Raw genomic sequence first — 24,110 nt, 5'->3', positions numbered from 1 at the left:
GTGGACTCATTGTTTCCAATCACCATAAACGGCCCCTCGTAGGGCCGCTGTAGCGGTGCCCGATGTCCGCCCCGTCGTACAAAAACGAACTTGCGGTTTAGCAGGTCTTTGGGTACGCAGGTCGGGTTCTGCCCATGCTGCGAAGTGGGTATGGGGGCCAGGTTACGGAGCCTCTCACGTAGTCTGCCCAGGCCTGCTGCGGGTTCTTCCTCTTGCCCCCGTGGGGCTGGTATGAACTCCCCTGGGACAACCAGGGGTGCGCCGTACACCAACTCAGCCGACGAGGTGTGCAGATCTTCTTTGGGCGCCGTGCGGATTCCGAGCAGGACCCAGGGAAGCTCATCCACCCAGTTAGGTCCTCTCAAGCGGGCCATGAGAGCCGACTTCAGGTGACGGTGGAAACGCTCCACCAGTCCGTTCGGCTGTGGGTGGTAGGCAGTTGTGTGGTGCAGCTGTGTCCCCAAAAGGCTGGCCATAGCTGACCAGTCAGAGGCTTTTTTTCCAGGGCTGAAGTGGCTAGCACGAGAGGACACAGTTTTAAGGTGCTTGGAAGAAGGCACAGAGGAGATGGCAGGGGTGAGTTTTTTTATGCAGAGTGGTGAGTGCATGGAATGGGTTGCTGGCGGTGGTGGTGGAGGCAGATATAATAGGGTCTATTAAGAGTCTTCTGGATAGGTACATGGAGCGTAGAAAAGTGGAGGGTTATGGGTAACCGGAGATAATTTCTCAAGTAAGAACGTGCTCAGCACAGCATTGTGGGCCAAAGGGCCTGTATTGTGCTAACACGAGGAAATCTGCAGATGCTGGAAATTCAAACAACACACACAAAATGCTGGTGGAACACAGCAGGCCAGGCAGCATCTATAAGGAGAAGCACTGTCGATGTTTCTGACTGTCCTGACGAAGGGTCTCGGCTCGAAACGTTGACAGTGCTTCTCCTTATAGCTGCTGTATTGTGCTGTAGGTTTTCTATGTTTCTAATTTATATTGAGCAAGTAAAGTCTTGTATCTTTTTTATCTTTGATTTTTTTCTCTGCCAAAGCTATTGTACCCTAGTCAAAAATCGCCCAAGAGTAGTGTTTATGCTTGCTTCTGTTCCTCCATCATCACCAACCACATCAAACCTTCAGTGTTTTTTTTGTTGGAATTCTTAAAGACTATTTTTAATGTACTTAGAAATGTTTTGACTCCAAGTTTCCTTTTAATATTTTTATACCCAAAAAAATGATCTTGTTCACTGTCAGCACTTTTTCCTCCCCACATTCTTCACTCTGGTTATTTCCCGTGACCACTGTCACCATTTGTGGATCAGCTCGTGGTGACCTATAGGAATGGATATCACAGCTGTCCCATAAAGTCGAGAGGGTCATGAGGGCTGAATGAGCTTAGATCTGAGCACCTGCCCCCAGAGTCCTGATTAGCTTTTGAGAGCTTGCCACTGGCAAAAGACTGTCATAACTTTCAAACGGAATTAAATAAATGTTAAAGGAAATTAAATTATTAAAAGCAACTTTATGCAAAGTAGAACAAATAAAACTACTATTTGCATGCACTTGCCACTGTACTCAAGACTGGCAGTCCTATTCAATCAAATGTGGTAGGGGTATGAACGTCATTCATGGCTGGCATTCGGGAAGTGAAGTGGCATTCATAGCCCTTTAGCTGAAGATCTTATTTCATCACCAGACTCCTGCAAATCCAGTGCCAAAAGTAATAGTCAGATCCACATGCTACTGGCTTCCAGATTTCTAACTTGTGTTTCAGTCCGCATATACAGATATCCTACAGGGCAGATGCTACCAGTGATCCTCTGCTTGCCAGAGTTCAATAGGTTTTGACTCATATAAGAGAAGTTTGGTTTGCTCACGTTTCAGGTATTGCCTCATTTTGCCTAAAGCTACTAATTGAACAAATTCAAATAATTTATGGCATTATTCCTGTGGTTGGATATTTTTGATAATGACCTGGAATGTGAAATGTTAAGGTTTTATGTTGGTTTGTTGAGAATTGGATTATGTGCCTTCTGTCTGTTAGACTGATATTTTTCCTGCAGGGACCTGACAAAGCATTAACTGAATGAAACTTGCCAATTTCCTTAAATGGTTCCGTTTATTATCAGAAAATGTATATAATATCCAACCTGAAATACATCCATGAAAAAACAGAACTCCAAAAGAACAAATGACAAAAAGCATTAGAATCCTAAAGCCCCCTCCCCCTGTACAAGCAGCAAGCACCAATGCATCAATCTCTCCCTTCGCCTACCTGTTTCAGCAAAAAGCTTCAGCACCAACACCTACCCAGCAACAGCAAAGCACCCAAAGAGAGACCGTGATCTGCAGTCAATGAAAACCTGACAGTTCAGCATGCTACAGGCTCTCTCTCTCTCTCTCTCTCTCTCTCACCAACAAGGGAAAGAGAGCTATCACCCATTTCACAACAAAAGGGGAGTTTGTTTTACATTTTCATTGTATTCAAGATGATTGGTCTCTGTTTTAAAGACTAAGAACACATTTCTTGCATACTTTTGTTTCAAATATAATCTTTATTTACAATTTGAAAATATGTGCAGAAGAATATAACATAGTCAAAGGTTTTTTTACATTCAGTGTTGCTGGCTCTATACATAGAAATGTTAGTACATTTTCTTTTTGTATGTAGTACTATTGTCAATCACTTAGCCAGCTCCCTGGTATCATAGACCTTTCCACTGTTTGAGGAAATGCCCTCAGTGTCCATTAGCAGAAGTTCCCTAGGCTGGTCCCTTCCCACAGAGCCTATGTGTTGGCTGCGCCAAGCTTCAATGCATGTCTATCTGCAGTATGGTAAGCACCAGTGAGCAGCATTCCCTTTTGGATACAAAAGATTCTGCAGGTGCTGGAAATCTGGAGCAACACACACAAAATGTTGGAGGAACTCAGCTGGTCAGGCAACATACCAGGAAATGGATAAACAGTTGATGTTTTGTGCCAGGACCCTTCATCAGGACTGGAAGGAGAGGGAGAAGACGCCAGAAAAAAATGGGAAGGGGGAGGGAATGGAGGTCTTGCTTGAAGATGATGGGTGAAGTCAGATTGGGGGGGGGGGTAAAGGGCTGGAGGAGAGGGCACTTGATAGGAGAGGACAGTGAACAATGGGAGAAAGGGAAGAAGGAGGGCAACAGGGGGAGGTGGGAGGTGAGAGAAAGAGGTAAGAGGCCAGAATGGGGAATTGAAGGAGAGGGAACCATCTATTCCACCCTCCCTCATGTGATTCATTTATGGACTTCACACTGTACTGGTAGACTAACGATTTTCATGCAGACCAAAGACTGTCTTTCACTAAACTGATGATCTTCCAGCAGCACAAGATGTTCATCTGTGTGTGTATGTTACTAGGAATGGCCCATAAATCATAATTAATCCTTAATGAAAGGGACTTTGCATCTAAAATATAATGGAGTTTAATTGGGATTTACCCAGGGCTTCCTTTTCAGCGAAGTGCTTTTAACTGGTGGTGGATGTGGTTTGCTTCTAATTTAGATTGAAATGCCTTCCTTGCTTTATATGCACCTGGCATGGGAATTCCATCTATTCAATTGTGTACTGTTGTACCTGATACTGCCTGCATATAACAAATATTGTTACAATGGATTTACTTACATGGCTAACAGATTTTTAAACATAGATACAAATTATCAAAAATAATATAAGGGAATATTTCTAATATTTTAATGTAAAGTTATGAAATTGCTACACAAGCCAGTAATTTTTCAGGAAGAATTCAGTGAATGCAGATGCATATTAGCATATCTGAGGAACTGGTATGTGAGTCCAAATCATTATAATTAGGGTTATCCATTTCTACCAAAAATAACATAAGTACATGACAATAAATAGATTTTGTTGCACAGTGTAAACCAAATTACTACTACAAGCAATAATTAGGAGGTTTTGTTTTATAATTTAGGATAACATAACCTACAAAAAGAACAGTAACTGTCAGGATTGATATTTCCTGCTGCTGGAGGGGTGGGGTGTGTGTGTGTGTGTGTGTTCACACGCTAGACAGACCAACAGTCACTGTGTCCAGCAATGTTGGTATTTGGTGAAATTGTTGCTGATGCAGTAAATTTCCTGCCTGTTAATAATATTCTGAAGAACTTTAGCTTTCTGAGAATCTAAGTTTCAGCAGCTTCAATTACAAAATTCACCAAACCAGAAGATGGCAAATTATGTATTATGTTCTGTCTTACAATTGCCTAAAATTGAAAGTTAGAATAACATGAATTTGAGAAACATGAAACTTTTCTTAGCTCATTATCCTCATCTTGTGAGCAATGTGGCTTATGGTTCTTTGTAGAAATTTATGATGGGGAGTAAATATACATATTTATATAAAATACTGTTCGTGCGTACTCTAAATCAACACACACAAGATGCTGGAGGAACTCAGCAGGTCAGGCAGCTTCTATGGAAAAGAGTGAACAGTTGCTGTTTCTGGCCAAGACCTTTCATCAGGGAAGTCCTGATGAAGCCCAAAACGTTCCCTGATGAAGGGTCTGGCTTGAAACATCGACTGTTTACTCTTTTGTGTAGATGATGCCTGACTTGCTGAGTTCCTCCAACATTTTGTGTGTGTTGCTTTGGATTTTCAGCATCTGCAGATTTTCTCTTGTTTGTAACAATGTATATGTATGTTAGGTTTGTTTGTTTTCTTGACTTTTCTTTAATTTGAAGACCATAACTACAACTGCATAGGGATTAATGCCACCACATTTGGAAAACTGCGTGCATTGAAGGAAAGAAAATGTTTCCTTTGAGAAGCTTGCAAGGTAGACTCAGTGAGCAAGTATCCACTGGCATAAGAGTCTACAACTAGGAATACTACAATCAGATCTGAGGTTTAATTGCTTAATGATTATAGCTTCAAAATAAGGCAGCACCAATTTAGGACAGACATGAGGAAGAATATTTTGAAATTCTCTATAGCAGAGAGTTCAAGGGATAAACAGACCATAAGACATCGGAGCAGAATTAAGCCATTCAGCCATCAAGACTGAACCCGGATCCCACTCAATCCCATATACCTGCCTTCTTGCCATATCCATTGATGCCCTGACCAGTCAGGAAAATATCAACTATTGCCTTAAATAGACACACGGACTTGGCCTCCACTGCAGGCTGCAGCAGAGCATTTCACAGATTTACTACTCTTGGGATAAAAAATTCCTCCTTACTGCTGTTCAAAAGGGTTGCCCCTCAGTTCTGAGGGTGTATCCTCTTGTTCTGAATACCCCCACCATAGGCAACATCCTCTCCACATCCACCCTATCTAAACCTTTCAACGTTCGGTAAGTTGCTCCTCATATGTTAACTCTTTATCCTTTCTGAGATATGGGACCCAAAACTGTTGACAATACTCTAAGCATTATCTCCTTGCTTTTATATTCCATCTCCCTTGAAATAAATACCAACATTGCATTTGCCTTCTTTACCACAGTCTCAACCTGTAAATTAATCTACTGGGAGTCTTGTACTAGAACTCCTAAATCCCCCTGCACCTCAGCCATGTTTGAACTACAAGGGATTCAAGGAGTATGGAGAGAATAAGGAAGTGGTATCGAGGCTGAAATTCAATCAGAGGATACTGAATGATGAAGGCATTTAAAGATCCATTTGACTTATTGATGCTCCTGTTCTGTATGTTGACTTATCTGCCCATCTTTTTAAATGCTTGAAATTGGTCTATTTTGTGGGCATTGTCATGCAGTAGAATTTGTTGCAGACAATGTCATATGTTGCTATGTGAACCTAGAAGGCTCCACATGAACTATTGATATACAAGGTCCAGTTGAACTTTGGAGTACCGTAGATTCCGGACTACAGAGCGCACCTGATTAAAAGCCACATACTCTAATTTTAGAAAGAAAATCAATTTTGTACTTGTACAAGCCGCACCGGATTTTAAGCCGCAGGTGTCCCACATTGTAATATGAGATATTTACACAGAAAGATATTACACGTGAGGATTTTTTAACTTTTAATTAAATCCGTATGGTAACATAAACAAATATATATTGCAAATGCTTTTTTTTCGAACAGTGCCTGTAACACAGCTACTTTTAAATATACATACGTATCGGTAACACACAAATTACGTTGCATATACTTTTTTACTGAACAGTGCACGAACAACATTCCAGTATCTCCTAACGACTGGTAAAAAAAATATATATACTGCAGCCTACCAGGAAAAGTTATTGATCGCCTTCTTCATCTTCCTCCTGCACACTAAAACCATCAAAGTCCTTCAGTGTCCGAATAGAATAAAATCTCAGGATCTCGTCACTCACTTCAGTCTCTTCGTTGTCGCTCTCACTTGAGCGCACGCGGTCCTCTTCATCACACAGCAGTCCAGCCTTTCGAAACCTGCTGGTGATGGTGGAAGTTGTGACACCGCTCCACGCATTTAGGATCCACTGGCAGACTTGAGTTAAAGATGCTCTTCGCATGCGTCCTGTTTTGGTAAAGGATTTCTCGCCGCTCGTCATCCAAGCCTCAACGCGCAGCGCCACTTTAAATGCCCAGTGGCTGCAAATACTTCCTGGTGCCCCCAGGAATCACAGCTGGAATTGAGTTTGTACTCTTGATGGCAGCTTTCACTGAACTTTCATTGTCAGCCGCTTAAAAATTCACCATCAGTGGAAGCTTTAGTCCGGATGCTGTGCAGCTCAGAACACAAGTAAAATGCGTTCTCTCATGGCCACTTGTTTTCAGTGTGATGGGCGAGTCACCTTTTTTATTAACAGTCCGAGTGAGAGGCAGGTCAAACGTCAAAGGTACTTCATCCATATTTATGATATCATCTGGCCCGATGGAATTGTCCGCTATCTTTGTTTGAGTGAATGTGCGGAAGTTAGCAAGTTGTTCCTCGTGGTCGGGAGGGAGCTGCTGACACAGAGTCGTGCGTACCCTGACGGACAGGCCTTTTCGTCTCATAAATCTAAAACACCACGATGGCCCACCTCTAAAATCTTCGATTTTCATTTTGGTGGCGATTGCTTTAGCCTTCAGTCTGATCTGCACGGTGGAAACACCGCGGCCGCCTGCTCTCTGTGTGTTAACCCAGTCTTCAAGAAAGTTTTCAAGTTCGGGCCATCTGTTATGATTACCTCTGAAAGCTTTTGTCGTCTTTTTGCATTGACTCAGTTCTTCACGCTGGCGTCGCCACCGTCTCAACATCGATTTCTTTATGCCAAGATTATGTGCAGCAGCTCAATTTCCTTCTTCAACCGCCAGATTGATTGCCTTTAACTTAAAAGCTGCATCATATGCTTTTCTTCGAGTGTTTTCCATGTTGATGAGGGTGAGTACAAATGACTGATTTACAATAATTTAATTGTGAAAGTGTGCTTGATTTATCGTACAATTTCATTGGACCTCTGTGAACTACTCATCAATTTTATTGGTCTACTGTTACGAGGCAAAATGTTTTTGGCGGCATGAAAAAAAAACATGCATTAGCCGCACCGTAGTATAGGCTGCAGCGTTGCCGCAGTGTTCAAAGCGTGGGAAAAAAGTAGCGGCTTATAGTCCGGAATTTACGGTACATGGAAATTTTCACCCTGCAGTAGACTTCTAGGCTTTTCTCTGACATGTAATATAAATTCCTTTGTTTCATGCCTGTATAGTAAAAGTCCCCATAAATAAATTTTGCATTTTGCTAGCTTTTATGAGGATTTTATCATTTTTCTTTGGAAACTTTTCATGATTAGACGTGGACCTTTGGAATCTTCTGGCCAGTGCCATGTTAAAGCACTTTACAAATGTCTAGTTTTGTACTAGATTTTGCCAACAGATTTTTAAGATTGGGGTTCAAAGTTATTTGAACATTTATTCCATAGTAATCACCATCTCTATATTCATCATCATGTTTATTATGCACCAGTTTGTTCTCTTTCATGAGCTGCTCTCTTGCCAACATATGGTTAAATGTACTATCTAAATAAACTTGAAACCAAGTTTTTATGTCTGCAAACATTGGCCTGATCTGTATCCAAATGAAACAGTGATTTATGTGACTCATGGGATCAGTAATTTTGGTTGAGCAAAAAAGACCTCTGTGATCAGAATCTGAGAGATTCATTGATATGCACACTTTAATTGATGACATTGTTTGAGGTAGGAGTATGTACTTCAAGGTATTGCAACATTCATTACAGACAATTCTTCCAGTTACATCACCATTGGCTTAAAATAGGTGTGGCCAAAAGGGCTTGCAATTTTATTTAGAACATAATTTTCTGAGATATATTGTATTAGATAACTCTCTAGAAAAAATTGTTAGATAGTGTCTTTTTCTATGCTTTATTCTGCAAATTAGTAACAACACAGTGGAAGTGGAAATTTTTTTTAACTTCTAAAGAGATGGATGAAAACTCTTTACATTGAAACTCGCAAAAAGCAAATCAGGTAAGTACTTGAAAGCAACAAGGCGGTTGTAGATGAGGGCGATGGAAATGCCATGTTAATGAACCTACACAGGGGCAATCTGGATAGTTCTATCAGTGTGTTATCTCAGCGTCAGGATAAATGACATTACTGAGGGGGTGCAGAGCATTCTGCAGGGTGGAGAGAGCGATCCAAGGGTGTGATGACTGTCAGTATCAGTGACATTGGGATGTGGCTCTGCAGATAAACTTTAACAAGTTAAGAAGGAGATTAAAAAGCACGACCCAAAGATGATCATTTTCAGGTTGTTTCTTTGATCCATATTTACACCAAGGGTGTGTTGAGATATGGAGCTAACTGACACTGATAAAACCCAAACTGGGCATTAGTTGTCAGTGAGTGCTGTTCCTTTGTGTAACTCAAAAGCATAAAACTAACTGAAAGAAAAACACAAGAGCCAGGAGTAACTGTATTTCATATTTCTGTGGCTTCCAACATGGTGTTTGTAGGAGTTGACTTTTGAACTGCAGGAAGTAGTTTTGGATGTGCTGGCATCCCCAACAGAGCACATCAAGCTGCACTGCTGATCTATGCCAAGCTACGGATCTATCCTAGGCTACCAGACAAAGCCTCGAGCTAACACTTTAATTTTGACGTAGCCTAGATGACCGGCATGTAGCTCCTCCAACACTTTAGCTCTCAGTTTGGATGGTAAAACAACTCACAATCCCCGCATAAGGCAGCCTCCATCAAGGGCAAGCTCATCCCGGTGCTGGTAAAAATGGGGGAACTGTTATTTCTGCTGCATTTGGAGTGGCCACGCAAACCTGGGGCAGTATGGGGCCTTTTTTGGTTTTCCTTTGGATCATCTCAATAACTTCAGTTCTAAATGTTCCTGTATCACTTTCATGATATCAGCAGAGCTCATTTCAGCTGGTTTTGTTGGAGTGGTCAAACTTCCATGCAAACTATATGCTCTTCTGGCTGTTATATTCAGCAAAACTGGCACTCTCTTCTCATTCTATCTTACACTGAAAAATTTCTGTCAAGATGGCAATGCAACTGTTTGCAGCAACTTCTATGGGGTCAACAAAGGTGCTACCGTTATATTTAAATGCATATCTAATGATCGCAAGATCCTGCTCTGAGTTAAATAACTCAAAGTACTGTAGGTCTACACCATCAGCTTGCTGGCGGAGATAATGAAGGAGTTGTGCAATGTGCTGCTGCCTGAGTCAGTGGAGGCTCAGTCAAAAGGCGTGTGGCTGTTACGGTCACTCTTCCTGTGATCACAAGATCTTTTGGACTTTATTAATCTGGTATGCCACAAGTATGATTTGTTAGACACGAACGGGATGGATGGAGGGGCCTAGTCCTTGGTCATAGTGAGGAATAGGCATGAAGCCACGCTTATGCCTGTTTGCGGCTACCTGGAGAGCTTCACCGGGGTGTGTTGCTGTGTCCAGAACAGAGCCAGAGCTGCCCTCCTGGGGATTCACTCGGCAGAAGACAGGTGCTGTTATGGCCAACTGCAGGTTTTTAGCAGCACTCAAGGGTCTTGGCCCTCAAGCTGTGGGGTTGTTGTCTTTTCAGCTGCCGGCACTCTACTGGGGGTGCCGTAGTGCAGTTGTGGAGACTAAAGATTTAAAATGGACTAAGGGGTTTGGACTACATTCATGCATATTCTGTGTTGTATTTTTACTGATATTCTATATTTACTTAAAGTGCATTAATCTTAAGTGTCACAGGTGGAGGAGAAGGGAGATGAGCCTTGGGGCTCTTATTACATGATTGTGGTCTTGTATTTGTGCCTTGACCCCGGAGTAATGCTGTCTCATTTGCCTGTGTTCATGACTATTCATATATGGTTAAATGACAATTAATCTTGAATTGAATTAGCTATTCCATTTGCTTGAACGTAAAGCTCAATTTTCTCAGTATATAATATCCAGTTATCTCCTGTGCAATCAAATGCATCTAACTTTCTGATGTAGTCAACCATTTCTGCTTATTTTCATTGACGATTATCTATCTATCTATTTATTTATTTATTTATTTATTATTGTTATCACCTGGTCCTCATATTGATGTTGTGTGGAGGCTTGAGTGCTTCAAAGACTCCTTCAGGCAATGCCAACTCAGGGCCACACACGTTGGAATGGCTGTGATTGAGATGCCAGACAAAGGTTGATCCAACCTCGGCTCCCCAACAGACAGACTAGTGCCTGCCCCTCCCAGGCCACACTTCAAATTAGAAGTGTGAATGCCATACAAAACAACAACACACTATTTATGAACTGGTGAATTTAGTCTGTTTTCTGCCATTTATTTTAACTCATCTGTTTCTGCCCCTTCCTGAAGAAGTACGTAATGTGTTGCTCTTTTTTTTTCAACGCTGTCATCTCACTAAATAGTTTGGTAGTCATCTCAGGTTCCTTTAAAACTCCAAAACATAAAACTAATTGAAAGAAAAGTACAGAGCTGTAAGTAACTGTATATGTTTTATTTTTTCCTTTAGCGAGGTGTGCGTGTATGACAAAGTGTTGTGATGATGTACGCCATTCATGTACTTCTACATATACGCAGTAATGACTTATTTAAGTGAACAAGAATGCTTAATCAAACAGCATATTTACAGTATTACTCAAATATTGCTTAAGTATTAAATAGATACAAAAAGTGCCATTTAATCGTCCTGTCAAGGACACTCACTATCACTTTACTAATTATTGAAAGTGAACTCGTTTTATACTAATAGGCCAAATTTAATTCTTCTGATTTTCGTGAGCCAGGCATAATTGGGTGATTTTTCATGAGCTGAATGCTAGTGTTGTGACTATTTGAAAATCTTGGCTGGAAACACAGCAAGTCCGCAGTGTAGCACTTCCACCTATTACGCTCAAGAGGCTCCCTGGTTCCATAAACCTTGCCGTGTACAGTGCTTTCAGCTTTTCCATGGTTTCACGTGAAGTGACTCCATTTGGTTGACGTGGGCATTTATAATGCTTATGATTTCAAGAGGAAGTCAAGATGAATCATCCTCTTGACTCTAGCAGATTAAAATGGTTGCAAATGCATCAACCTTTTGGTAGTCATAGGCATAGGCATAGGCTGTGTTCTGCCTATGGTATTCTCAGAATCTCTATTTGCTGTTTAATTGTTTACCACCATTGCTGAGCCAATGTGACAGGGTTACAGAGGTTTGCTTTGCTCTGTTGACTGAGAGAGCACTTTGCTTTATCTATTGCATGCTGCTTTCATTCTTCAGGTGCATACATGACCTGCGGTTCCCTGTGTAGTTTCTGGTTTGTCCTTCTGCACCAACTGTTGGACCTGGCAGGAAAAGGAGGAGCATGCTGTGCCATGCAGTTTCAAATTGATGGTTCACAGTGTTTCATGTATGCCTAACTTTGAGCTGCTAAGAATTGGTTCACTCACCACCTGCGACTGTTCCAGATTGAATTATACTGTAATGTAATTCAAGGAAGATTGAGATCAGTAAAATGCAAAATAAAGTCATAAAATTTGAGGCTGGCCATTTGCAGAGGTTTGATAGGTTAAGATGTATTCCAAAAATATGAGCAGACCAACACAAAACACATTTGAGAGGGTCTAACAATTTTTGTTTGTTTATATAATTCAGACCCATGCAATGTTTACACATTGAGCCAACATTTGGAACTTTTAGTTCTGAATCAGTCTTGTAATTTTAAATACAAGATTCTTGATACTCCGTTAATTTTTACCAATGATTTTTCTGGGAAATCTAAATCCTATTGTATTTGTCAGTTTACTAACATGTTTTAGAAAATAGTTGATTGGTAGAAGAAAACTTTAATGAATGGTCCAGAAATTGTATCCCAAAACCAAAGTCACAGATGTTGAACAGCAATTGCAAGTCCGTTGAAACATTTTCTGGGGGTTTCTGGAAAAGATTAAACAAGTCTTTTTATTCTGAGTAGGAACATGCTTAAGTGATTGTAGCTTTCACAAAACACTCTGTATGTAAAGCGTCAAATTTCCAAAAACCTGTGGCCAGCTATCCAATGCGGAGTATATTGGAGAGAGTAAATAAATCTAGCAGTCAAACAAAAACAGAAAATGCTGTAAACAGAATTGGTGTTTCAGGTTGAGGGCTCTTCATCAGAATGGATAATGAGGATCTTTAACCTGAAATATGAACTCTTTCTCTTTCCACAAATGCTTCCCAATGAAGTGTTTACAGTATTTTGTTTGTACTTAAGATTTCTGGTGTTTGCAGTTTTCTTTTAATTGATTTTTGAATTGTAGGTCAAACTGAAGTACAGCTGGACTTGATCTTACTGTCTGTTTCCCTGTGTCTCAGTGCAGGTGACAGACATAAACTGGCTTACCAAGTTGTAGGCATGTGCCTTGAGTTTGATCAGGAGAAATTTGATTATATAATCCTTCATAGAAACAAAAGGACTTGCCAGTGCAAGGTGAAATCATTCATAGCTCTCATTCACCTTATCTTCTTCAAGTTACTACATTATTTTTATTTGATTGTTTCTGCATATTCTGAAACAATGTATAATAAATAAATCAGAATGCCCACCAATCAGGAATATTTGTAGCTAAATCTGACAATGCCACAAAAACAGTTGAATTTTATTCCTTTTCCAGGATGCAGTTGGAAGATCTAATGGTTTAAATATTTAGGTTACATACAATTAATGGAACTTTTAAAAGTGTACTCTTTTATTTTTAACATCTATTGATACTGATCTGTTTGTACAAGAATTCATAGTCACGATTCAGCTCATTCTAATTGTTGTATATGCCTGTCAACCTGTCATTGATCTTAGTTGAGGGACATTAAAAAGTGATGTCTTTTTAAATGGGACATTTTGCAAGGAGCTCTTTTTTTTTTGGTTTATTCTACAATGTTCACACATTCCCTCTTGGTCTCTATGCAGCAAAAGTTTCAGCAGATTTTATTTGATGTCCTTAGTGATTTACAACATAGTTTATGCAACTAAATGGAATTTGTCTGTAAATTTAAATATTAACTAATTTTTATTATAATAGAGTTTACTTCTGTTTAGAGTGCATCATTACTGTTTCCCATTGTCATGGAGTTTCTTAAGAAGTCCCTTGGTTTGTAAGCCAGAGTTTGAAATTTAGTTTCTTCTGTCTGAATAATGAAGGCTCCTTCACATGACTAAGAAACAAAGAGTGAGTAGTGTAATGAAACTAGGAACATTTATTATTTTGAAATTTTCATAACATGACATCAGCCGATACAAATCAAAGGAAATGTAATAGCATTTAGATTCACATGCTAATTAATGGTTTCCAATAAATGGTTGAAGTTGAATGTTGGTGTCAGGAAGGTAGGGCTCCTTCTGTCTTGCAGTACAGATATTGACAGCCTGAGTTTGTCTGGAGAAGCCAGGATTAAGATGGTTGGTAATGGCAAAATTGACAGAGCAGTTGATAGTGAGAAGGAAATCTTTGGACAGCTATGAGATGCTAGTGGTTGGTTAGATGGCAGAAAGGAGACAACTGCATTAAGAAGGGCATTAAGGCAAGGGATATGTTCTAATGGTCTTATGGTAATTTGTGAGGTAATGATCAGGTTAGGAAAACAAAGGGATTTTGGTTTATGTGTGTAGTGTTCTTGTGCAGTGTGTTGAAACTCTGACTAAACACCAAGTTAACCCGGAGCCAATGAAGACAGAGTTGCAGTAAGATTAACCGTTTACTGTTCACTCTTCCACATTAACACAGGTGGAAACTGTTGATAAAATAATACAAGATATATACAGTATCTGTTTCATTCTTGAGACCACGCGCGCTCTTTTAGCGAGTGCCTTCAACCACTCGGGAGGGAGGGGGTCGCATCAAACCGCCGCTGGGCTCGAGCTGACCCCGCGTTTGAAATTGAAAATCCGCCAAGCACGCCGCTCCAACCGCTGCTTCCTTTTAACAGAATCCGCATTAAAATTTTTACTTCAAATACTGTTACATGAACTTACGGCGTTGCTTCTCTAATGTTTCTTTGTGGGTAGACACGGAGCTCTTCACAATCATGCTGCACACACAGCCCCACCTTTCCACCTTCTCCGAACCGGAACTTACCCACAAGATGCAGCGAAACCAGGGGTGACATCATATGCCACGATACATCACAGACAATGAACTTTATCTTTAGCTTTAACTAGAAATAGTTGCAAACAAATTATTTACAGTGGAATGTAATAAAATTAAATAAATGCCTTAAGGGCAACACAATGTGTCTATGGATCTCTGAAGACAGCAGTACAAATAGATAAGTTGTTTAAGAATACATATGGGACACTAGTTATTATTGACTGAAACATGGATTCTGAGAGTAGGTAGATCTTGTAGAGCAATATCAGATTATAGTTAAGTGATTGTTAAGTGAGTGTCGTGTATAAATCTGATCACCTCACAACAGGAAGTATTAACAGTAAAGAAGGTGAAGAAGAGATTTATGACAATATTGCCATAAATTCAAGTTCACGTTATGAGGAGAAATCAACAAGGCTGGGCTGGTTTTGAACAAAGGAAGACGCCGAGCAATTTATTGTGATGAGTAGAAGTGGCAGGTAGGAAGGATGGATTTCCCTTGGCACACAGATTAATAGCCCTGGGATGTAGATACAAGGTAATTGATAGGTGGTTAATTATTTCTCCTATCAAAAAGATGATGAAGATCTCTAACTCTGCTGATGTAAAGATGTTCGTTATAACTAGTAATAAAATTATTCATTATTCTTTAGTAAAAGCAACATAGCAACAAACGTGACTGAAAAGCAAATAGGTCATTAAATCTTTAGGTGTCCCACTTTAATTACAAATATTCACATCTAAACTGTTTCATTTGTCTCATCTTAATGTATTGTATTACAATATAAAAGACAAATATTGGAAACGGATTTTCTTCTTTTATAAATGTACTAAAGCTGCTAATAGTTACTTTGCTTTAGTGCCTGAACTTGGTTTCATTGTATTGATTGAGTGAGTCTGTTGGAAGATTTTATATCAGTGGGTACGTCGACTGAACAGGGAATGAAATAATAGTGAAAGTCTGTCTTTCAGACTGAAGAGAAGTGTAAGGTAGAATTACCCTGGGCTCAGCACTCTGGCCACTCCTTTTCTAAATGTATATTAAAGCGCTGGTAGTTTTGGGTCAGTTTCTAATTTTATGGATGACCCAAAACCTGTAGACTTGTTAAATGAATTATGAGAATGATTGTAATTGAGTTCAAGGACAAGCAGGTGAAATGGAGCATGTTGCATTTTTATAGGAAGAATGAGGAGGAAGAGATTAGAGGGCATCGTTCGTAAAAGGATAAAGGAATGCTGAGATCTAGAGGTGCATGAACATGGTTCTTTGCAATTTGCAGGACAGTTGAAAAAATAGTTTTTAAAACAGCATTTGGTATCCTGGCCATTGCAAGTAGAAGGGTAGAGAACAAGAGTAAAGAAGGCACGCTGAACCTTAGAATAACACTGGTTGGGCTACAGATGGTCTACTGTACTTGTTCTGGGCACTTCAACTTTGGCAAAATGCAGAGGCTCTGAAGAAGGTACAAGAAATTACTTAAACTAACTAAAATTTCAGAACTGAAGAAGCTGGAATGTTTCCCCGTGGGGAAAAGTGTGAGAGGTCTGTTGTGTCCATTTAAAATCATGAGGGGTATAAGCAGAGTGATTTTGAATGATGAAGAAATGATTGTACCTAACATTGGGTGGTGGACCAAATTAATGACAAGAATCTGGCATTGCCATGGGTCTCACAACTTTTCACATCTAATGCTTTATACCATGCATATTTTACCCTGCATATTTACGCTGTGTAGATGTTTCAGTGAATTATACATGAATAATTGATGCACATATTTGGTTGTCAACACAAAGCAATTTAAATCTCACTTCACCTCTTTTTTAAAAAAAAACGATGATTTGTCCTTTTTTTGAATTCATCACTTATTGGGCTGGGTTTCTCGAGTTAATGCTGGCAGTTCCAAACAAAAGTGCCACTGTTCAGCTATTTCAACAGTGGGAATTTTGTGCATGCATCAGCAAACATTATCCCAGCCTCTCTGATGGATATAGGATATTTGATGAGTCTACTAACAGAATCCAGTTTGGCTGGGATTCCCAGAATTCTACTGATGAAGCCACTCTTAGATCCCATTTCAAAGTTGATTGTAGAACTGTGGGTTATCATGCAAGTGAGTGAAAAGTTTTAATGATTTTGATTTAGTTAATTTTTTTAATTATGTTGAATTATTTTTAGATGACTAAACGTCATTTTCATTTTTTAATATTTCTGTTTTAATTATTTGCTTCAATGAAAGATAGATATTTACAGTACCTTGTAATAGTATTCAGCTCCCAACCCTTTGTTCACATAAATGAGTATTACAACTAGGGATTTTGGTCAATTTAACTGAGAATTTTTATTTGTGAATCTCAATTTCCTTTTTTTCCCCACAGTAGAGCCCAAAAAATACAGAAAATTGTAAAGCATGAAAAACTAAAAATTCAAAAACGGAGAAGTATTCATCCCTCTTTACTCAGTACGTAGTTGAACCATCTCTCATAGCTATTGGATAAGTCTCTATTAGCTTTGCATTATGTCATGGAGCAATATTTACCCATTTCCTCCTTGCAGAGTTGCTGAAGCTGTGCCAGGTTAGTTGGGAGCGGTGGTGAACAGCAGTCTAGAGGTCTTGCCAGAGGTGTTCCATCGGATTAAGGTTAGGACTCTAAATGGACAACATCAGTGTTCTTCATTTGAAGCCAGTCCATGATTGCTCTGGCAGTGTGCTTTGTGTCATTGTCCTGCTGAAAGATGAAATTCCTCCTCAGTTCAAGCTTTCTAACAGAGGCAGGTTTGCTCTACATTTAGCAGCCTTCATCTTCCCATCAATCCTGACCAGATTTCCAATCCCTGCTGCAGAAAATATCCCCATAGTATGATGCTACCTGCACCATACTTTACAATAGGGATGATATTACTTGGCTGATGAGCAGTCTAAGATTTATGCCATGTGTACCGCTTAGCGTTGAGGTCAAGAGCTCCACTTCAGTCTCATCCAATCACTAGATCTTGTTCCACGTCGTCACAGTATCTTCTAAGTGGCAATTTGCAAAGTCTTTATGGCAAGGATATGTTTTTTTTTTGCCAGGGCTTCTTCCTTGCCACTCTTCCCCTTTTGTGCAAGGCTTTAGAGATTGTGGAGCCATGAACTTTATCTCCGGTTGCAGCCACTGACTTCTACAGCTCACTCAGAGTGCCTGTTGGCATTACAGTAACCTCTCTCACAAACGCCATTCTTCTTTGGTGACCAAGTTTGGAGGGGTAGCCTGACCTAGGCAGTGTGGCTGTGGTTTCATATTTTTTTCACTTTTTCACGATGGATTACACCAAGTTCCAAGGTATGTTCACTGCCTTTGAAATGGTCTTGTACCCTTCCCCACATTTGTAGTTCTCCATTATCATTCCCTTGACTTGCCTTGAATGTTCTTTGGTGTTCATTTTGGTGTGGGCTGTTGAAAATCTACCATACTGTTGGACCTTGCAGAGAAAGGGTGTATTTATTCAGGTGATCCTCCAGTATTGTACATCTATAAATCAGGTGAGTTGGTAAGCTAATATCCAGTATTGCACCTGAGGAAAGTTAGCGTAGTAATTACAAAGGGGATGAATCCCTTTTCAGCTTCACGGTTTTGTTTGTTAATTTTTAGTAAGTTGCTGACAAGTTTTGGAATTTTTTTTTGATTTAACATGACGTCCAATGTTTTGAAGATTAGCTCAAAGAATCCAACTTCAATATATTTAAAATTTTAAAAATAAGACAGTAAAATGTGAAAATAGTAATGGGGGATGAATGCTTTTTCAAGACACTGTAAGAACTGCTAAATAGCCCAGGAGCTTGGTTGCCAAAGCCACGGTGTAGTTTTACCAAATGTCAAAGCGATCAGTTGGGTTCAACAGGTGTGTCCTCCTCAGTGAGTCACCATCCAGGTTGGAGAATGGAGAATGGGATGCTTTGAGCCCACTGCCTTTAAATCAGGTGAATACAAAGAAATACAATGATATAAATGATTAATCGATACACATAGATCAGAAGAAATGTGCCAAGACAGATTATTGTAAGCTATTATCAAATTTTATTACATTTTCTGATTTAAATTAGAGAAGAAAATTGGGTGTCTTTCTGCACAAAAACATCCATTTTTCATTTAACTTTGAGGTAAAACTGCTTCAAACATCCAACAATGATTTAAATCAAAATTTATTTTGTCTTTTTCAGGTGCTTGGCTGCATAGTGGATTGGGCATTGTACAAAAGGAAGGGGATTCTTTAACTTGGACGTATTTCGCTCCACAGTTGGGTTACTGGATTGCAGCCATGTCTCCTCAAAGCCCTGGTAAATAAATATTATTATCATTATGATCACATTTGAGGATTGTTACAGGTGCTTGGGAGTTGAAAGTGGTACTGTATACTAAAACAGTGACATGGATAATAAATTTATGTATTACCGTTCAGTCTTAGGAGAAGTAGACCTAGAATCAGGATTTCACCTTTTTTGGTGTGCTAACTGCCTGCTGTGTATGTCCTAACATTGAAAAACAGCAGGCACTTAGCACAGAACACATAATTTTGCACAACTTAAGAGTTAAATCAAAGTGCAATGGGCCCAATTTCCAGGCACAAATGCATTGCAACTAACTCTCTCTTAATTATTTTGTTTTTAATAAAATTCTATACATTGGCCCTCTACCAGAAAGAAGAAACTATTTTTATATAATACAATGTATTTGTTTTAGGTAATCTGGGTGGTTTTGGAGCCCGCGACATCACTGTCTACCATACTGTCTTCCTGTTGGCCATTCTCGGAGGGATGACCATCATTTTGCTTGTTTTGCTTTGCTTACTCATCTATTATTGCAGGTAAATCCAAAAAGGAAAAACAAAGTGAAGCTGAGCACTTTAAAATACAGCATAGTCCACTTCCAAAGTATGAAACTGAATTTTTTAATATTTTAATCATAACTTGAGATGTGCTATTTCTTGTGCAATCCTTAAAATATTTATTAAAACCATAAGGTGCTTGAAAGGCTATTTGTTCCACTGCAGTAATTTTCAATTATATTAATGCATTTTGTTCAATATGTTGTACCACAGTGTGGTAGGAAATTGCTCCATACTGTGATTCTTCATTCAATGAGTGCCCAATTTCAGCCATGCTCTCAGGGAAACATCTGTTAGCTGCGAAATTGTTTGGATTGGGAGATTAAAATACAGTGCGAAGGAAAAAGGGTAATATACCATTTTGTATATTTAAAAAGTACGTGTTTATTCATTGTGGTAAACAAAAATTGATGTGAACAATTTAATAAGAAGCTGTTGGGAACACTTTACAGTCTTGGAGATTTTCCTTCAGAAAATTCTTTCCAAATTTATAGAATTTTTATACAATACCTGTTCCAACAATTGATTTTTGCGATAAATTTGGTCAATAAATAATTCCAAACTTCCTCTTTCCTGCTATAAGATTTGTGCTTGCAAGGTATATCCTAAGCTTATTTTTCTGTACGCAAGTCAATTGATTTTTAAATTGTCATGTAGCTTTTTCTTTTTGCTTGATTTGCTTTTTTTTAAGTGTCCATTTGATCTTTTTAATTATGTTTAGACCTTTCCAAAACAAACTGAAATTTTCTTTCTCCTCTTCTCATCCTACCCATTTATCTTGCAGGAGAAAATGCCTAAAGCCTCGTCTACACCACAGGAAAATTCAGCTGTCCTCTGCATTGGACATTTCAAAGAAGGACCAGGCAACTTCTATGTCTCCCCTCAATTTAATTAGTGCCGTTCACATGGAACTTGTATCCAATGGAGAGGCTGATGTTCATACACCAATGCTTAAACCCTTGTATAGTACTTCACGAGAATTCAGTTCAAGAGAAGAATTAATTTCACATCGAGATCCAACTTTGAGAGATGCATTAAAGGACAACTATTGTAGATCTCCTAGAAGTTATCGCCTCAAAATGGCTAGATCAATTGATATTTCTGAAGATCTTGAATCTCCTGTCAGAGAAGAATATCGGAAGAGCTACAACTCTGTTGTTTCCCAGCCACTGTTGGATAAAAGGGATAAAGAAGTTCAAGCTTCAATGAGCCTGTTCACCACTGACAGTAAAAGTAGCATCCGAGCCCCGGATTACCAACTGTCTTATGTTCCCGACAAAGCACAAAACACTGACAGAAAAGCAACTGATTACATGATGTCTCGGTCCGTTGACCACCTTGAAAGACCAACTGCTTTCCCCCAGCCAGGTCAATTGCTTTGCTGCAGTTCAGCAGATGAGGTGAATGACAATGTTTATAGAAAAGTGCTCCCTACATTAGTCATACCTGCCCATTATATGAAATTGCCCATGGAATATGGATCCACAGGACAGCCCCTGACTGCCCCAACAGAACAACAGGTAGAGTTGGAGAGGCTTCAGGCAGATCTTTCACTTTCTCACCAACAGTTACACCCACATTCTCAGCAGCAGCAAGTGGCAGCACAAGCTCTATCACAGCAGCAGCTTCAGGAAGCAGAGGGGGAAGACTGGAGCCCACAGTCAAGTGCCATGTCCGAATCTGTATCTATCCCAGCGACACTCACAGAAGCTGCAATGGCTCAAATGAATGGTGAAGTGCAACTCTTTACTGAAAAAGCACTGTTGGAACTTGCTGGAGGAAAGCCACTCCCTCACCCTAGAGCTTGGTTTGTATCCCTAGATGGCCGTGCCAATGCCCAGGTCAGACATTCGTATATTGACTTGCAGAAAGCTGGGAAGAATGGGAGCAACGATGCCAGCTTGGATTCCGGTGTGGATATGAATGAATCAAAGCCCATTCGAAAGGGGAAAGAGGCACGGGAACGGAATCTTTCTGGCAGCGTGACATACACGAGACTGGTGTACGTGGATGACATGGAGCAGAGTGGCAGTGAAAGTGGTACAGCCGTTTGCAGTCCAGAGGATGCTTCAATGAAGCCACTGGAAGGATCTGCTGAAGAAGGACAGAGCAGCACAACAAAATGTCTACAGAATGAAAACATCCAGAGAATTGAAGAAATTGAAGCATGTCTTCCGTCTACTCCAAAACATACTGATGATCAGATGATAAATATTGAAAATGATCGTATTAATGACAATGATCAAATCAATGAGAACGATGATAATGACAGCACAGACCAAGATGAGGATAAAAAGAGCCCTTGGCAGAAACGGGAGGAAAGACCTTTAATCGCATTTAATTTGAAATGATAGCTTATGGGTTTACTTTTGCTGGAGTTTAAAAAATAAAGTTGCCAAATATTCTTTTATGAAAATGCTTGTTCAGTTTTGAGAACTTCAGATCTTTAAAAATAGCTAAACACATGAATATATTTGAAAAAGAACTGTGAATGATGTTCTGATCTTTCTGATAGTGTGGAGAGAGAGTTTCCAAAGCAAATATTGCTTGAATGAAGACCTATAAGACTGCCAGATGATTATAGCAAGACAAATGTCTTCAGATTTATTTTTACCATAAATGGCCTATTGTGCAAAATATTCAATTCCATCCCCAGATATTTTACTCAAATATCCCTGTTAATGATGGCAGTTGAAGGATTTCTACTTATTTGTCAGAATTTTACGGTGATAGTGTATTAAAAGATATACATAGATGCTGTGTCCACAGATATGGAATATTTGAGAGAAAGGCTATGCATTGCTGCTTTTAAAATTTATGTTGCTTAAATCACTTGTCTAATATTTGATGTAAACTATTTTCTTTTAAGATCTTTTATTCTATTAGAATTATGTTTAATATTGATAGAACATTTAGCTCCTTGTATGCTGTGAATGACAACACTCAGTGATGGCATAAGCCTTTGAATAAAACCAAACTGTCCTCGTCAAAAAAAAAATCTGGTCCGGTATTCTCCAAGTGCCTTCATGATTTCCAGTAATCAAACCCTATTTCAATAGTTCTTATCTCTGGACTCTTGAAATTCTGCTTTTCATAATTGTCAGTTTTTTGACAGTTCTTTAATGATTTGCATGCAATTACCAATCATTTGTGCTTTTTTGTCATGCTTAAAATACAACAGTATACTGTAGGTAGTAATGTGTATTGTATTACTGGTTTGCTGTTGAACTACAGACTAGACTAGAGGACGTATAATGAGACATGAAGAAAGTACCAGGACTGGATGTTTTGTAAATATTGTGTGTTTGGCTGCAGTTGAATGTTTTAATTGCTAGCATTTCCAATGTATTTCCAATTGAGATTATTGAGTGGTCAAGAGTGAGTGATCAGTGTGTATACGCAACATTTTATCTCTCTGTAACATCTTACAGTGCCAGGATTCCTTTGCGGTACAATCTTTTGGATTGTTTGCTTGTTTCTCATGGCTATTGCTCAAATAAATCTTGGGTAAAAGGTATATTTCCTTGTTTTATTTTAATTTTGGAATGTTTCTTGTCACTTTTTATAATCCTGTATTTTAAATTATATAAATAGAAAATCAATTTTTCTCTGGCTTTCAGTTTTGTTTTTGTCATGGATTAAAATGGTTAAATATGAAGAAGTGTTAAATATTTGCTTACTCGATGACCACTAGTGTAGATTATAATAAATCTGCGCCTGGAATGAAGATGCTGTGTTGTTTTACTGAAGCTGTTTAAAGTATTATGGGTTAATTATGGATTACATGTTAATGGCTGGAAGTCGAGGTGCAGGTAACAAACACCAGGTCTTTGTTTTAAGTTGGCATGTGGTATTCACCTGTAGTTAATCAAGAAAATGCTTTTGTATAACACTGTCAGCTCTCGTGGAAGTGGAAACTGCACAGAGACTGGTGTGATTATGGTTGTTGCATAATTGGCTTCTGACACTCCCAACACCTCTACAATCACCTACAATGTAATACTTTCCACTTGTCTGATTCAGTGCAGCTTCAACAACCCTGAATTTGTTCAACACCATCGTGGGCTAATGAGTTCACATGATTGTCACCCATCATCACTTTTAACAACATTTTGTCTTTCCAACACTGGTGCAACTTGGCTGCAGTGTGCATAACCCACTTGCTACTCACCTAGGCTTTTGCAACAGTGCCTCTGAAACCCTCAGTCTCTACTACCAAGGCTTCCACCACTTCTTCTAGCAGCTTGCACATACTCATTACTCTCTAAGTGGGGGCAGTGCTTCTACTGTCTTAGAAGTTTGAAGATTCATCATATCATCTAAAACTCTGGAGCTTTAGAGATGTGCCGTGGAGAGCATTCTGACCAGTTCCATCACTGCCTGGTGTGGAAACACTTGTGCCCTGTGAAAGGAAAATCCTACAAAAAGTCGTGGAGCATCCAGCACAGTTCTTGGACTGTGGAGATGTTTGATGCTAATGGACAGCCCCACTGGGATCACCCTGCCCTTCTTGTTTCTAAGTTCTATTCATTATGGCCTGACTGGACAACCCTCCAAGGTCATTTCTCAGAACTGTTGTCCTTCCTTATCAAAAAGGCAACACCCCTCCTGGCTCAACTGCACCTCCCACATATCTGTAGCATCTGTATGTTGGAACATTGCCTGCCACTCCTGCCATTCTCTCAGTTATTTAATCTCAC

At 39.4% G+C, this 24,110-nt stretch overlaps 1 protein-coding gene across 3 annotated transcripts in view; it reads left to right on the top strand.

The window, feature by feature from the left end:
- Nucleotides 1-23,137, top strand: part of fam171a1 (family with sequence similarity 171 member A1) — a 170,105-nt gene extending 146,968 nt beyond the window's left edge. For all 3 annotated transcript variants that reach the window (XM_059972235.1, XM_059972237.1, XM_059972236.1), the window contains exons 6-8: nucleotides 18,746-18,862; nucleotides 19,266-19,389; nucleotides 20,195-23,137. In XM_059972235.1, the coding sequence (XP_059828218.1) occupies nucleotides 18,746-18,862; nucleotides 19,266-19,389; nucleotides 20,195-21,761 (1,808 nt within the window). In that variant the 3' untranslated portion in view covers nucleotides 21,762-23,137. The remainder of the gene's footprint in view (nucleotides 1-18,745; nucleotides 18,863-19,265; nucleotides 19,390-20,194) is intronic.
- Nucleotides 23,138-24,110: the final 973 nt, after the last annotated feature.

The sequence above is a fragment of the Hypanus sabinus genome, chromosome 6, assembly GCF_030144855.1.
Source record: "Hypanus sabinus isolate sHypSab1 chromosome 6, sHypSab1.hap1, whole genome shotgun sequence".
NCBI lineage: Eukaryota > Metazoa > Chordata > Chondrichthyes > Myliobatiformes > Dasyatidae > Hypanus > Hypanus sabinus.
Note: the sequence above shows the minus strand (reverse complement) of the source record. Positions and strands in the feature narration are given on the sequence as shown.